This window comes from Barbus barbus, assembly GCF_936440315.1.
Source record: "Barbus barbus genome assembly, chromosome: 5".
NCBI classification, from domain to species: Eukaryota; Metazoa; Chordata; class Actinopteri; order Cypriniformes; family Cyprinidae; genus Barbus; species Barbus barbus.
Genome location: NC_136733.1, coordinates 3778267 through 3796047, shown reverse-complemented (window position 1 = coordinate 3796047; position 17781 = coordinate 3778267). Strand labels below are relative to the sequence as shown.

Below are 17781 nucleotides of genomic sequence, written 5' to 3'. Positions count from 1 at the left end.
CTGAAGCGTCTGACGTTAAAACACTGGTATTCAGATCTTCTCCCGAACGTAGCAGTCTTGTAGTAAGCCATAGTTTCTGCTTTGATGTTCTCGACGTGTTCCTGATGTTCACACAAAGCACTGATCGAATCCATCTTTCCTGTTCTCCCAAAACCATGTGTAGATTGCATGCTGAATTGACACAAACCCAGTTGCTTATTTATTAACTGCAAGACCTTTTGTTATTATGTATCTCAGTGCTGCTGCTACTGCCTTCAACTGACTGCGATCTGATTGGCTGAAGAGAGAGTGCCATGGCTTCAGCCTGGGCTATGGATCAGAAAAGAGATGAAAAAATATATATTTATATTTTTCCTAAAAGATGAAATTGTGAGAGGTGGTGTAATTTAAAGGACTTGTTTGTTTTGCCTGAGTTGTGGTTTCCCTTGTAAAGTGTGTACAGTGTGTTTTTGGGCACTTTCAGCCCTGGAAAAATCTTACAGTCTTATCAAAGGGATAAATAAATAAAGAGGAAAAACTCATGAGTGCATCTGTGTCGTCTGAGTGCATTCAGATGCACTTTAACTTTAGAGACATTGGATGCCAAATATCTTCATTTGCATATAAATGTGTCTTTGCAGTGTGTGGACACAACCACCCTACAATGCTAAAAATGATAAAAAGCTCTTTTTTTAATCCCCCAAAAACCTACAGTCTCAATTATCAAGCCACCAAGTTAAAACTCAAGGATGGAGCAGTACCCATTGTTCATGATCCAGCTGCACCTCCAGAAGAAGGAAGTCTCACACTTTAGATTTTTTATGATTATTTGCGAATCGCCTTTGCTCTTCCACAGAAGAGAGGGGCGGGGTGAGCAGAGCTCATTAGCATATAAAGAGATATGCACCGAAACGAGTCACTGTGACCGGAGCTGTTTTTGACGAGGTAAAAAGGGTGTTGTTTTACACAACCACTGAGACCATTTCGAGAAGACCCTACAGAATTATACCAACTTGTGGAAAATGGGCATCCGATGTCCCCTTTGAAGCACAGCCACCACAAAATCAGACTTACTTTAAAGTCATTCTGAGGTTAAATACGGATTTAAAATCATAAAATATAGTTTAATTGCTATGATACTGTTTTTGAAATCAAATCTTTGCATAGCTATGACGGGAAACACTGGAATCTAACAATGCCTTGGGGAAAAAAAACTGTTAATCTTAAAAATAAATAAATAAAGCATATACATAAACCCATATAGGAAATATAAGCATGTTAACTTCTGAAACATTGGTGTTTCATATTTTAGAGCAGTCACTGCAATTTATGAAAGAAATCTATTAAATCTGTATGTGGGAGTGTGTGAAAAAAATCTGATGTAACCCCCTTTGTAATCTTTAACATTTTCCTAAGTAACTGTAGAGTAATTTTCTCTTAATAACTAATTACAATTTTATTTTGTAATTAAATGACGTAATTCCGTTACATGTAACTAGTTACTCCCCAACACTGTGCATTACCTATCAAGAACTAGCAAAGAGTAATACGTAAACAGCTTTATGTACATTTTATTAATACTTTTATTCATCAAGAATGCATTACATTAAACAGAAGTGACAGTAAAGACATTTATAATGTTACAAAAGATTTCGATTTCAGAAAAATGCTGTTCTTTTCCTCAAAAGTCACTGTTTCCACAAAAATATGAAGCAAACATTGATAAGAAATGATCAGCATATTAGAATTATTTCTGAAGGATCGTGTGACACTGGAGTAATGATGCTGAAAATTCAGCTTTGATCACAGGAATAAATTACATTTTAAAATACATTCAAATAGAAAACAGCTCTATGAAATGATGGTAATATTTCATATTACTGTTTCTATATTTTTGTTCAAATAAATGCAGCCTTGGTAGCATAAGAGTAAATATTTGTAGCCAATTTTTACGTGAACATTTGTGAACATATTGAAAAAACTTTTTGTTTTTTTTTAAAGGGGTCCTATTATGCTCTTTTACAAAGTCTAAATCAAGTTTTAGAAAGGATGTCAACAACAGCTTAAACATAACTGCATTTACTATGTACAGATAAGTGCAACGGTAATGTGTGTTATGTTTATTGTTCTTTAATTCTAACATTATAACATGAGTTGCAGTGAATTTATTTATAGCATAGTCCCACAGAGATACACATATATATGCAAATGAATTCTCTGCCAGCAGGAGGTGCTGTTGGAGTGGAAGAGAGCGAGGTTTCCCCGCTCACAAACACTGCTTTATCAGACATTATATGCAAGATGAAATGAAAATGATCAGGAATGATCAGAAGACAGTCGGTTTCCTTCAGAAATACAGTGATTACAAACATACACACTGACTAAAATTCAAAAAGTGAAAAAGCATAATAGGACCCCTTTAAAAATCATTCCGGTCCCAAACGTTTGAATGGTAATGTACATCTTTAACATTTCAAGTTCTTAACTGTAAAATTGTTAATTCATGATGCATACAATAACGCAAAGAGTTACCCATGAAGCTTACAAATGCAGAACAGAATAATACAAATGTCTCCTCCAGAGACAACACTTTGTACGTTTTTGCCCAGAAAGGTCTAGCATAACATGCAAAACCAAGATAAAGTACCTGACAGATATTGCAAAAGTACTGCAGTTGCATTTCACAACACTTTTTATCTTTAAAAGCTGTTTTGCAGAAGGAAGCGGGGTCTCTTACAAACGCACCGGTGACATGAGGATGTTGTGATCTTACTGAACATTTCTGTGATAAGATCGACAGCTCTGGCTTTTCTTGCTTTGGTGTGTATAGGGATTACGTGGCTACGGAAGTGACATAGTCACTCGAAAAGCCCGAGATCTCTGACTCCTGATTTGTGGCTTCTGTCTGCAGCTCCTCTGAAGGCAGATCTTGCTGCACAGAGGACACGTAAGTGAAGTTTGTGAGATCTGTGGCCAGCCACACGTCTGTGGTAAGATGGCAGGATGGTAGCGTAATTTTAGGAGTAATGAATGAACAACTCGGGTCCTCTGCGCACGCCAACCATGTTTTCTCTGTCGGGATGGGTTGCACGTCTAAAATCTCGACGTCACACCAGTCACAGTCCTCTATCATTAGAGTACGGATCCTTTCACTCGCCTTAAGAAGAACAGAAAAGAGTCAAAACAGTGAAAAAACTGATTATTGGAGTACACTTTCATTTTTTGGGGGTTTTCTATTAAAAAAAGGTAATGCTTTATTTTAAGGTGTCCATGTTACACATGTACTTAATATTATAATAACTAAAAATTCTACATAATTACATGCAAGTAACCCTAATCTCCTATCCCTAACCATATAGGTAGTACATGTAGTTAATTAAAATTACTCTGTACTCAAATGTATAATTACACCGAAACAAGGACGCCTTAAAATAAAGTATAACTAAAAAAAATTACATTTAATTCAGTGTTACTTGCCATTTTGTAATTGTGACATTTACTTGTACTTTCTGGGTGAAAATTGTATCTACGCCGTGTTTTCAGTGTAATACTTCACAATAAGGTTTCATTTAACATTAGTTAACTATGTTAATTAACATGAATTAACTAATTCTACAGCTTTTACTAGCCTTAATGTTAATTTCAACATTTACCATTAACTAACACTGACAAAGATTATTAAATGTTGTAAAAAAAAATATTGCTCATTGTAGTTATACATCAACTAATGTTAACAAATTAAACATTGTAAAGTGTCAAAATTAGATTTTAGATATTTATAGATACTTTTTGTATTGAACCACAATATAAGTGTATTTATAATAGATTTTTCTCTTGATTAGTCCAATATCTCAATTACTGTTAAAACAAGAAGTGATTTTTAGAAGTGTTGGTATAGATCATTACATGTAGTTTTGATCTGTTATATAACCTGCTAATAAAAGCTGCTCTTCAAGCCTCTTCAAGCTGGTTATCTGCTGGTTAAGTAAAGTAAGTCGGCCTAAGGGTTTAACCACAACTACAAATATTAAAAAGTACTTAAACTTTAACTGAAATAAAAAAATAAAATCTTTAAAAAAAAAACTAAACTATACTTTAATTTCTCAATTTCAGTTAGTTTTAAAGCTGCAGTCCGTAAGTTTTGCCTCTTTGTCGCCATCTCTGTTTGAAACCTGCAGTTGCTGTTATTTGCAGAATTATCATCTTTACGTGGGTTGTGCATTGGCACGGCTCCTCGGCGTGGATGAATCTAATGTTTTGAGGAGTATGTCTGTTAGTCACCGCACCGGTGAGGATACAGAACTGTACTTTGGAATCACAGATTCTAGCCTACACTGTAAAAAATGATCGTGATTTTAACGGTAAAAAACTGTGAAAATGCTACGGTAAAAACCTGTTACATGGTTAACGGAAAGTTCCTGTACAATTTACAGGGAAAAACCGTAAACTGACGTTCCCAGAATTCCCTGCGTTCCATTTCAAATTCTGTTTGAATTTGACGTTTTTTCTTTGAAATAACTATGTTTCTTCTTAGTTTTTTCTTATCGGTTATGTTTATTAGGGTTGTATGTTACATCTAATGTTGCTAAATTAATGTTTATAGCATATTTCAGTTTAATGAGTCTCACCATGATGGTGTTTAGTGCTTGTGTGAATGACACTGTGCACCTTCTGTATATTCTATTGTTTAAAAGTTGCTTGTGATGGGCTTTGGCTCATCATGTGACTTTCTCATCATCACCTGCATTTGGTGGTTATCAGTGTATTTCAAAGGAACAAAGCAGATTTCAGTACTTTAATAGGTTGGTATATTAAGATTATATCAGTTAAATAAATTACGGTATTTAACTGTAAATTTAAGTTAAAACTGTAAAACCTAAAACGTTGCTACCGTATTTTTTTTACGGTAGAATTCTGGCAACCACAGCTGCCAGTTTTTACCGTAAATTTTACGGATTTTTTTTTACAGTGTATGTCTTGGACGTATGACCCAAAAAAGAATTTTCACTGGAAAATGTTATCTGAACAAGTAACAAGTCTGCCACTTTTAGAAAAAAAGCATTACAATATATCACGCTATCAATGGTGATTAAATCTAATGATTGCTTAGCTCATATCACATCAAACTGTGCAAATGATTGTTGTTTTGTTCTGAAAATGTTAACAACATTAGCATTGCATGATGTGTATTTAGTGTGTATTAGCATTACCTGTAGCCTGCTGGTGGCTATGGATGAAGTACCAGTACCACTCAAATTAGAAAACATTACTACAAGCTTGCCGTTGTGAATCAGGCTAAGGCAAGGCAATGGTTTTGAAAATTCACTTAATTATTCAAACTTTCTAAAACTAAAAATAAAAACGAATTCATAATATTATAAAAAAAAAACTATAACAGTATCTCATTACACTAAAATAACACTGCAGCATCACTCTAAAACCAGCCAAAAGAAATAGAGGCAATGCTGTTATATTATTGTACAGCATCAATGTAATGAATTACTTCACAAAGATCTTCATCCAGGTTCAGTGCTTTTATGTGCAGAAAGCCGAAGGATTTTTCTGGAAATTCTCTTATCCTGGAAACAATGGAGAAAGACGTCGTCAGTGTCAGTGCGCCACAGAGAAGAGAAGTACAGCACATACTGTACATCAGCAGACTTACAGGTTTCTGTACGACCAGAGACAAACACAACAACCGACCAAAACCAGGAGAGGAACCACAACCTTCACCGTCAGCAGGTAATCTGAGGAGAGAGTTATTATTACAGTTCAACACTATCAAATGATCTGTCCACAGTTAATATTCACTGTGAATATGAGAACAAGATTTTGTATAGAAATAAAGCGTTTTTATGGAGCTGTTCACACTCAGGACAAAAAAAAGTAATACAGTAACTTTGCATAAAATATTGAATTAATATAGAGTCAGATTAGGGGTTTAGTTTTATTATTAGCAACAGTCTAGCAGATTTTTCTTTTGCTGTAACTTTGAACTTTCTTTTCATCAAAGAATCTTGAAATAAAATATATAATGGTTTCCACAAAAATAGATGTTTTCAGTGTAGATAATAATAATAAATGTTTCTTGAGCAGCAAATTAAGCATATTAGAATGATTTCTGAAGTATCATGTGACTCTCAAGACTGGAATAATTCAGCATTGCATTAAAGGAATAAATTACATTTTATAATATATTCAAATTAGTGCTGTCAATCGATTAAAAAAAACAACTAATTAATCGCTCATTTTTCTGCAATTAATCCTAACTAACATTGTTTTTAAATATACTTTTATATTGCAATAATTTCACATTCAATCTTCAAATTAATGTACAAACAACACAAAGACGGTATATTTTTAATATTTGTTTAATGGTGTCTTTATTTTTATGACTGAAGGCCAGTATCACTGATACCAATTAATACTGATTTCCCTATAAAAATGTTTCCCCCTAATATTTACCCATTGACTGTAGCCATTCAACTTTAATTGCTGGTGATTTTAATATCCATGTTGATAATGAAAGAGATTCGTTGGGATCAGCATTTATAGACATTCTAAACTCCATTGGTGTTAAACAACACGTTTCAGGACTCCTTGTCGAAATCATGCTCTTGATACTGTCATATGGAATTGATGTCAGTGGCGTTGAAATATTGCAGCAGAGCGATGATATCTCAGATCATTATCTAGTTTTGTGTATATCCCATATAGCTAAAGCTGTAAAGCCAACTCCTTGTTACAAATCTGGTAGAACCATCACTTCTACCACAAAAGACTACTTTATAAATAATCTTCCTGACTTATCTCAATTCCTCAGCATATCCAATAGCTCAGAACAACTTGATGACTTTTCTAGCACTTTAGATACGGTTGCTCCTTCACGCTTAAGCAAGATTAAGGAAAAGATTTCACCGTTAATCGTTTTCCTATTTAGCGCACAAACTCTGGAACAATCTACCTAACACTGTTCGAGAAGCAGACACACATGTCAGTTTGCATCTAGATTAAAGACTACTTCACTTTGAAAATCACCTTTTGCAAAAAAACGTAAGGCATTATTCACTTGCACTACAACCAGTAATGCTCCGTGACACTTTTGCTGGTCTCTATAACGCTGGTTGCAGTTCCTGTAATATGTTGTGCGGCAGTCTGTAATTACTTAAGTGTTTTGTCATCAAAATGTAACACATCTTCAGGGTCCTCCAAGAGTCTTTCTACCATTAAACATCTTTGTTCTTCATTGTCAACTATTAATAAATGTAATACCATTGTCGGACAGCACAGTTGTAAGCGTTTTTTTCCCGTTAGCTTTCAAATAATTTTGAAGTTAGGACAGCTGTGGGGTTGTCCTAAAGTTAAGGTTAGGGTTTTTTGTCAAGTTAGGAGGTTTCTGTAATACCCCCTTCCTATCTGTAGTTAAGATAACGCACTTAGGAAATGCTGTTCTGTAATCGCTTTTGTCCTAAATGAGGTCCTAACTGAAATTACCATGGTTACCAAACAGATGAGATGAAATTTTAAAGTTAGGATCTTTCTGTAATACGCCCCCAGGGTCACATTTCAGAGACACGTTTTTAATGTAACTCATATATAACATATTACATGCATGCACAGTTTTAATCGCCTTTTTGGTAACTTCATGGCCCCACCCCTGCGTTAACGGCGTTAAATTATTTTAACGCATTAAACTGAAAAAAAAAATTTCGCCTGCGTTAACGCGCTAATTTTGACAGCACTAATATTTATTTTAAATTGTAATAATATTTCACAATATTACTGTTTTTACTGGATTTTAATCAAATAAATGCAGCCTTGGTGAGCATAAGTGACTTGTTTTAAAAAACATTTGAAAAAAATCACCTTCATGTCGTTCCGAACTGTTCACTGTCTATACAGTAAAAGTCAGTGGAGTCCAATGTGGTTTGAACTCCAACATATATCCTCTTTTATGTTCAACAAAAGAAAGAAAGAAGCACATATAGGTTTGGAATGACATGAGGGTGAGCAAATGATGAAAGGATTTACATTTTTGGGTGAACTATCCATTTAAGATAAGATTGTATTCTATTACAAAACACCACTCAGATTAATTTCCTGTCAGTTTGAATCAGTATCTGAGCTCACAGTTCTGTCTGGTTCTGAAGGTGGCAGAGATTTCCGGTCCACAGCCTGCAGACGTACATGCTGCCAGCTGAAATGTGTACAGCCGGTCCTCCTCGAGACCACTGACTGTCCAAGACTTACTGTGAGGATCATCCACTGACTCTCTGAAGGAACCTGTCAGAACAAACAGGAAGGATGCATGTGATATAGAGAAGAGAAAGTAACAAAAGATTTAATGTGAGATTAAAAACAGCGATGGGGTATGTTGTCATGCTAGACTGCTACAGTATACAGTATAGCTGCAAAGCAAGTGTCCTGAAAAGTGCACATGCACATTGGCTAGTCCAGCCTGAAATATAAGCTTTTTAAACACCATTTTAGCATGAAAAAACAATATTCATGGGGCATGTTGCTGCTTCCAAATATTTAAAGTGAGTGTGGCAAGAGAATATTTGAAAAGGGACTATTTTGAAAGGGACTCTGTTAGAAAATAAGTTTAGACTTACTGAGATCAGAGCCGGCCTCTGAATAGTCTTGCATCGTAATCACATATCCTGTGATGAATCCAGCGTGACCCGGATCCTTCTCATTGAAACTCCATTTCAGCTTTACAGATGACCATGTTATGTTTGGGCTAGAGTCCAGTGTAGGGCATTGAGTGGGCTCTGCACAACACAAACAATACATGTGGTAATATTTATTTCATAATATTAATGTTGTATTGCACAATGCAGATGTGAAAATGGTTGATTTCAAGTTCTCAAACTCAAGACGTCAATTTGATGCATTTTCCCTTGCAACATAGCACCTTATTTTGCAAAGTTGAAATAAGCTATTTCCTGTGAATGTGTGAGACTTCCGATTTATTCAGTTATTACAAGAATAACAAAGTGCAGTAAACAGTCAATCTATATGTGCTACAAACCAGTGTGTTTATGATTATGACAATATATTAAAGTAATATGACAACAAATAACAGTTTGCGGTATAAAGCAGCATAACGTACTGTTTTTGTACAGGTAAAATAACTGGAAGCGAATGACTTATATTAAAAATAATGTGGATTGACACCTGTTTTGTGCTCTGCTGTAATGTCGCATCATCGCATGTGAAGTGTGTGTGCACTCTTACTCTGTTCTTTTAGGTATCCGATCTGTTTCTCATGAAGTCTGTGTCCCTCAGCGCTACACCCGTAAATTTCAAATGCGTATTGAACTCCTGCTTTAAAATCCCCTGTAAAAATATAGTTTTACATTTATTTAGAAAAACAAGTCTCAGGATAACTTCAAACAAGACCGAGCATTCAAATAAGCTACAACAACAAAAATATTTCTTATTTTTTTCTCGGCAACCTTGTTTTTCTTTGAAGAACCAGGTTTCTCACTCTCTTGACTAACCTGGTTATATGAGGTAGCCTAATTTTAATTGTGTATTTAATTGAAGTGTGATTTCTAGACCTGGAAAATCATGGAAATTAGGCATTTTTATAAAAATATTTTTATATACACACTATATAAAGCACATTTGATGATTAAAAAAATAAAAATGGCAGCTGTGATTGCCAGGACTTTACAGTAGAAGCATTTCAGGTTTTATGGATTGAAAATAAATTTACAGTAAAAAGATTAATTAACTGATACTGTATAATGTTAACATATATATAACATATGTAAATTATAAGATGACACGTGCTTTTTCACTTGCAAAAACTGTCAATTTAACAGTAGTTTACTATTTATCATTAATCAATTAACAGGTTTTTACTGTAGCATTGTTACTGTTATTTTACTGTCATTTTTTACAGTTTAGTAATGCCGAGCTCTAAAGTGTTTATCAGCTAAAAATTGAGAGCAAAATACTTTTTAAAATCCTTATCTACTGTATAATACTCAAGTAAATTACAAATGACTGGAAAAGGATATATAAATCTAGTTTTATCTAAATGTGGTTTTTGAAGTTGAAAACTTTCAGTAAGCATCTTGCAGTGCATTCTTGGATTGCCTTATCTGTAAAGGACACATGCAACCGAAATAAAATAGAATAAAATATAAATATTAGATGAATAAGTTAAACAAAAAAAAAAATGTATTCCAATCAATATAATTTTTTTTGTGCTTGAAAGCCATCGCTAATCATCTCGCAGTGCAAAAGTGTTATGAAGACGCTGCTTTTATATGTAATGCTGTCAGACAGCCAGAAACATTAATGTTACAATTTTATTTTGATGGTGCTTGTGTTATAAAAATATGGCATCATGTACAAACAGCTTTCTACCTGCATTCAGGTTTAAGGAGGTCTGATTAGCTGGGACTTTTCTCCACTGTAAGTTGCAGGGGAGCGTAATACCCAGCATGCACCACTCTACGGTGTAACCACATGTGGTAGCAGAGTCCCTCGTCCAGGTCATCTGGAATCCCTTTTCATTACCCATAATCCTCTTCTCCCTCAGCATGCTGCCTGCATCAGTAACAACAGTAAGTTATCTGACGTTATACAGAACAACATAACCAGTGCACAGAAGAACACACTGTAATGTTGAGTGTGAGCTTTGTCACCTGTATATTCTGAAGGAATAGTGATGTGAGCCGGTTCAGATAAGCCAGACTGAATGACGGCCCTCACAGTGATGTCACTCATATTGATCTCTCTGGTTAGTTCCACCTGTGTCTGTGTGACGGTCATGCACACGCTCCTCTCTGTGTTTCTGTAGCTCACACACACCTCGTAGGCATTAATATATGATTCTGAGTCACTGCTGACCTGAGGAAGAATAAACCGTGTTAACACAGACTGCTTGTACAAATATTTGTGTTTACATATATATTTTTAAATATATTTCAAAATGTACAAAAAATGACCACAAATATGTTTTTATATAAAGAGATTTATATTGTCAACAAAATATATTTAAAAAAGTACTCTTGCCCCTTACGGTACATTTTCTAATGTATTTTTTTATTTTGAAGTTTTAAATTAAATATAGTTGTTTATAACATATACTTTGGATAAATCAAAAAGTAAAGCAGTGTTGGTATTGTTAACTAAAACTTTAAATAGTTTTCACTAATTCAAATAAAGTAGAACATAAAGATGTAACTATAAAAACATTTGTTGCCCTAGCAATTTATAAAGGAAAAGTACAAGCAAAAGTAAAATAACTAAAACTGAAATGAAAGCTACTGTAAATAAAAATATTAAAAAGCCCAATAATATAATAAAATAAAATAAATGTAAGTAAATAAATAAAGATAACAGAAGCACACATTTCTAAAACATAAAAGTAATTTTAAAACTAATTAAAATGATTCATAAATACAATAATACCAAATACACCAAAATAACACTGAATCAGAAATTCATTTATGGTAGCACAAAAATATTTACTCAATCAATTTATGTTTAAAACGTGGCAAAACATTCCATTTGAAAACTGTTCATATATTAATTAAATTATTAAATTATCAAATTCTGCACATCAAAGCTATGGCCCCCTAGAGTGCTGAGGTTTGTTACCACCACAGTAACACATGCACACATTGATTATATTTCTAAGCCAAACAAAACTAAAAACTAAAAGTCAATAAAAATAACTGCACAACAGTTCCAAAAATGTCATCAAGTACTATGCATGATGACAGTTTGAAGAATGTCAAAAACCTAAACTTACTGTTTTCCACAGCAGTGTGACGGTGCGATTGGGATGGTCCCTGGTTTGTCTCCACAGATCTATGGTCACTAGAGGGTCTGAAGAAAAAAATAAAAACACATCTATGACCAAATATACCTGTGCGACTTATGACTGGTTTTGTGCTCCAGGGTCACATTTATAATTTGCTTTGCAAAATTCTAGTGTTTATTGTGTTTTGCAGTGTGGTTTATAAATAAATAAACACACAAACACGCACATACACACACGCACATACATATATATGAATTCTCCATCTGTTACTCCCATGACTCTTTGTTTACCTGTGATGAATTGTCTTTGTGTTGTCCATCGGCCCCAGGCGTTTCCCTGTACTGCACAGCGCCCCCTAACGTGGTACCGCGTGCTGGGCTTTAGGTGCTGTAGTCTGAATGTGCAAGACTGCATCGACTCAGATCCATTCTTATCTAAATCCTGTAAAACAACAACAACACTTGAACTCAGGATGTGCTTCATCATTTCTGTCAAGTTCATTTTGTTTATCTGATATGACAAGTCTTTTGATGAGAGGTTTCACACGGTTAATCAAGCTTATGAAACTCCTTTCTGATGCCATCACATTATTTGGAAATACAAAAAGATTTTGTGCAACAGGAAAAACACCGGATGTGAGTTTTGCTGAAAATTTACCCACCCTCAGGCCATTCAAGATGTAGATAAGTTTGTTACTTAAGCAAAACAGTTGTAGAGAAATTTGAATGGGTGCCGTCAGAACGAAAGTCCAAACAGCTGATAAAAACATCACAGTAATCCACAAGTAATGGATACACATAGTTTTTCACTTCACAAGACTGATTTATGGACTGGATTGTGGATTATTATGATGTTTTATCAGCTGTTTGGACTCTCGTTGTGACGGCACCCATTCACTGCAGAGGATCCATTGGTGAGCAAGTTGATGTAATGCTAAATTTCTACTCCTCTACATCTAGGATGGCCAGATCTTGAGTATATTTTCAGAAAATTTTGGTTCATTTTTGTAAAGTATTCCTTTGCCTGTATTATCCCTCCTGGTTCAAGTTCAGTCTGGCATGTCAGCAGAAGTCCTTTGAAACTCCCATTCAGCTGCAAGATCACCAATGAATCAAACGCACCTGCAGTCACTTCAAGATGCTCAGGGACTGGAAAAACTGAGGTGAAATGGAATTAAATGGATTAGTAACTACATCATTTTGTCATTATTTATTCACCCTTATGTAGTGGACAACACGATTGTTTAAAGCAACTTCCAGTGCACTTATTATAAGGAGCATTGCCCTGAGGTAACGCATCTCAATCTAGGGTACAATGGTGATAGTTCATGGGGTTTCAACTTACAACCTTTTGTTTATGATCTATCCCAGATTTGAAACTATTCCACATCACTGAGGTATCTGATCCTTCACATAAAATGATTCATATTCACCTCTGTCTGTGATATTGAATATGTAGGTCTCACTCTCTTTCCCCAAACTGTTTCTCACAAGTAATGTGATGTTGTAGGGGATCTGCTGTTGGATGACATCAAAACCGCAGGATGCAGGATCTGTGTCTTCCACATCACAGTCGACAGACTCGGAGTCACTGAACATAAGGAGAAAACGTCATTATATTCCACTTGTAAACTGAACACTGAAACACTTAAAAGGATCGTTCAACAAAATAATGACAATTCTGTCATCATTCATTTACTCTCGTCATATCCCAAATAAAGCTATTTTGAAAAATGTATGTTTTTTGGTTTTTTTCTAACCTTAAATTGAAAGTCAATGTGGTCCATTGTTGTTTGAACCCCAAAGTTATTCCAAATTTCTTCTACAGATGAAAGTGCCAGTTTGTAAATGATGACAGAATTTTCATTCTTGGGTGGACTATCCCTTTAAGAGCAGTGATTAATATTCACGAATAAAGGTATTGTAATATTGCAGTGAATCTCTTTTTTACATTTTAAATATTATGCCATCGTCCTGAGGACGAACAAATCATTTTATTGTACTATTAATGCTACAGTTAATTCCTGAAGACGAATATATAATTGATAACAACCCATTATGATTGTTCATCTCACTTTGAGCTAATTTGCTACATTTGCAACTTCTCTCTATCACTTAATTAGAAGCACCATAATTACTAAATTGTGTCATCTGTTATAGAGACTACTGAACAGACATTTAGAATGCAAAGTATTAAAAATCTAAATAAAGCATTTAAACACTTAAGTGTGACCTATCTGGTAATAAAAAGTTTTAGACACTTGTGGTCACTTCAACTCTTGGGGCAAAAACGGGAAATACGTCATGTAAGTAGACAAGTGGTCAAGTGCAAAAACCGGTATTTGGACAGGCCCAAAATCAGACTAACCTGATTAGTAATGTGTACTTCCTTCTCTGGTCACCTTCTAGGTTAGGAGCTCTGCGTATTTTCCACAAGCAGTATGCATGTCTCATGTCTTCAGTCTCACATCTAAAATCGAATGGTTTCTCAGGAGGAACTGAACAAGGTTTAGAAGAAATTGATATCTCTTACCAGAAATCTCCCATCATGCTTAGAAGAAAGCGTTTATAATGGATTACGCTTGCATGTTTTTCTTGTACTTTATATTTTAATTCAGTGGAAAAAAAAATATTTCAAACATTTTTCTTCAAAATAAAGAAAAAAACACTTAGATTTGGCGTTAAAAAATATAACTTTTTTTTAACTTCCAAAGAGGCTGCAGGATGACTTAAAATGATCTAAATCATTTTTGCATCAAAAAGTTCAAAACTAGCATCTTCGTCATAATTACAACAGAAATACTGTAAGAAATATTTGGCCTATATGGTAGCATTTGAATTGTGTTGGACAATGGGATTCTTAATACTCACAAGTGACTAAGTTATGTGCTGTTGCGTCACTGTTGCGATCGCAGTAGAAGTTGACACCGAATGGATTTGTGACATTGATGTTTTCCACTCGAATGGCTTTGACCTGTGGGCTTATGTTGATGACTTTGTAGGCAACGTTGCCGAAGAACATAGACGTGATGTGTGTCTCTTTGGGATAAATGCAGCAGAACATCACCGTGGATCCCTCACGAAGCACCTGCTCATCTGGAAACAGCTTGAGTTCATTGTGGGCCAAGTTCATCTCCCCTATGAGAAAATTAGTAAATGTCCAGCCATTTGAACAATGATGTTTGAATGTGCAGAAATCATCAACACAATGCTACTGTCATGTGGATGGTTTTCCAGGTGTTATGTGATTTCTAAGGGGTTTTTAAGGTGCTGTTGCTATGGTTTAGGTGGTTGTTGTTTAACTGCTGAGGCTGGTTGACTAACATGTGCTCTCAGAAGTGCACACTCATCAGTGACAGTTGAGAGGAACACAACAGGCATGTTTAAAGTCAGGACATCATGGATGAAAACAAGAAGTTATGTGAAGTGTTGTATGTAAATGTTTCTCATGAAGTCTCTTCTGCTCACCAAGTAAAACAGTAATATTGTGAAATAGTTTAAAACAACTGGTTTTGTATGTTTAAAAATGTAATTTATTCCTGTGAAGCAAAGCTGTATTTTCAGCGTCATAACTCCAGTCTTCAGTGTCACAGGAACACTCCACTTTTTTAAAAAATAGGCTCATTTTACAACTCCCCAAGAGTTAAACAGTTGAGTTTTACCATTTTTGAATCCATTTAGCCGATCTCTGGGTCTGGTGGTAGCACTTTTATCGTAGCTTAGCATAGATCATTGAATCTAAGCTAGCATCTCGCTCAAAAATGACCAAAGAATCTCCAGACTCGGAGATCGGCTGAATGAAAACGCAACTGTTTAACTCTTGGGGAGTTGTAAAATGAGCCTATTTAAAAAAAAAAAAGAAAAAGTGGAGTGTTCCTTTAAGAAATCATTGTAAAATGCTGATTTGCTGCTCAAGAAACATTTCTTATATTATCAATGATGAAAACTGTTGTGCTGCTTCATATTTGTGCAAAAACCATGATTTATGCTCAAATGTTTGGGGTATGTTTAATAGAAATTAATACTTTTAGCAAATAAATTCATCAAAAGTGACAGAAAACATTTAGAATGTTACTGATTCTGTTTTAAATAAATGCTGTTCTTTTTCTATTCATCAACGAGTTCTGAAAGAAAAATATTCCACAAAATATTAAGAAGCAAAAACATTGATAATAAGAAGAACCATTATTAATAATTAAGCACTAATAATTGAATAGAAAATCAGTGCATTAGAATGATTTAAGGATCATGTGACACTAAAGAAATTATGCGGTAAATTCAGCTTTGCATTTTAAATATATTAAACTAGAATATACTGATCAAATAAATGCAGCCTTGGTGAGCATAAGACACTTTTAAAAATCATGTTTCCAAACTTTGACAAGTTAAACTTTTGAACCCCACTATTTCATGGAGATCTTCCTTCTTGATCACGTAGCCTATTTTTGAAATGAACTTTTAAATATCCTACCATAGATGGTTTTCCATGAACTCCAAGAGCTGGTAGATGAAGCACCGGAGATGAGTCTTATTCTAACAGAGTGATTGACACAGTTCAGCGGGAGCTGTGAGGTCCAAACCAGTGTGTGAACTGCTTCCAGTGATCCTCTGCTTACATTCATCTGTGGACAGACTGTGAACAGTTAGTGCAAAACACAATAATATAATGTGATAGGAGCTGAGGACTATGTGTTTTACGCACGCTGTCAACAATATCCATGTTTGTTGAGCGTCCAACTTGTATTTCATACGTTTGATTGCTCTGTTCTTCATTCTGATTCATCATCCACTTCACCTCCAGCCTCCACATGTCCAAAGCCTGAAGTTCAATAACGTCTGGCACAGTGACAGTATCTGTGGTTATAATGATTTAGGTGTGGTGAAGCTGTACACTAAGATAGATGCAATTACAATACATATACATTTCAGAATGACCAATGATTTTGAGTTGAGGCGAAACTTATCTCGACCTGAAGAAGTATTCCAGCCTTTAATATTTTCGAGCTGGATGAAAACTATAAGCATCAGTGTCCAGTAGAGAATCATTTTGGTGGATGTTAACTCTCTCGGCATCTGCTCCGAGGTTCTGTCAGTTTAGGAGGTGTTACTCTATGAACTGTTAAAGTTCTCCTCCTACTGCTGCCTTCCATTTGAGGTTAAGGAAGCAATGCCTCCAGACTTAGATTTATTGCCTGTGAGTCATGAAGTAAAAGTGATGTACTTGCTTCTGAGTTATTTTAAATTATATGCTGTTTCTGAAATCACCATGGAAGGTATTGAAAGGTACAATGATAATAAACCATAAATGGCTATGTAATGGTAGTTATATTTATTAATCATGAGAAAACTGCATCCTTTATATTAGCACAGAGTTCCATCTGCAGGCCATGGATGGAAATGCTTCTAAAAGCAAACTTTTTGACTGCATTCTTTTCTGGCACCATAATATGATCTTATTAATCAATATAATCGATACATAATCAGTTAAAACACTCTTCAGTCAAAACAGCTCTTTAGACCGAAATCAATCTCTAAATTCTCAGAATGTTTATTTCAAGATTTTGTTACTTTGTTATTTAGGGATTATATTTAATAGTAATGTTTACATTATTACTTAATCATTCAATTTAACTAATATTTAATATTTAGATTATTTTCGTTTAGTGTGCAATTATCTTTAGCAAATTATAAATGTTTCATTTATACGTCAGTTTTTTTTTACATTTTAATAATTATAACTTTTTGCGTAATTACGACTTTATTTATTTATTTATTTTTAATTAAATTTTATGTTATTTAAACATTTATTTTCCATGCTACTTCACCTTATTTATTGTGGTTAGGCCTATACAGTATGGGTTAGGCCTAATAAATATTTGTGTACCTTAAGTACACGCTGCGGTAATGCCATGCCAATATAGTTTTATTTACTGATTATGAATATCCTTGGTTAAAATCATGCGCATTAATTTTGGTGTTTGGTGTTGGCTCAGTGGTTCTTCACTCCCACCGTGG

The 17781-nt window shown here is 34.7% G+C and overlaps 2 protein-coding genes across 2 annotated transcripts in view; one reads left to right on the top strand and one right to left on the bottom strand.

Annotated features, from left to right (window-relative positions):
* The window catches only part of LOC306870400 (rapamycin-insensitive companion of mTOR-like), a gene marked incomplete at its 5' end in the record, with an annotated part of 40881 nt that extends 40355 nt beyond the window's left edge, over positions 1 to 526 (top strand). Inside the window, one exon of the transcript XR_013784253.1 lies at positions 238 to 526. The remainder of the gene's footprint in view (positions 1 to 237) is intronic.
* Positions 527 to 1546: 1020 nt separating this feature from the next.
* LOC306870498 (leukemia inhibitory factor receptor-like) lies at positions 1547 to 14316 on the bottom strand (the record flags this gene model as incomplete). The annotated part of the gene is made up of 12 exons (XM_079417810.1): positions 1547 to 3136; positions 5483 to 5558; positions 5645 to 5726; positions 8110 to 8262; positions 8595 to 8753; positions 9220 to 9321; positions 10363 to 10545; positions 10644 to 10848; positions 11756 to 11832; positions 12058 to 12208; positions 13258 to 13357; positions 14300 to 14316. 12 exons carry the CDS (start codon positions 14314 to 14316, stop codon positions 2813 to 2815), a joined length of 1629 nt encoding a protein of 542 aa, XP_079273936.1. The 3' UTR covers positions 1547 to 2812.
* Positions 14317 to 17781: the final 3465 nt, after the last annotated feature.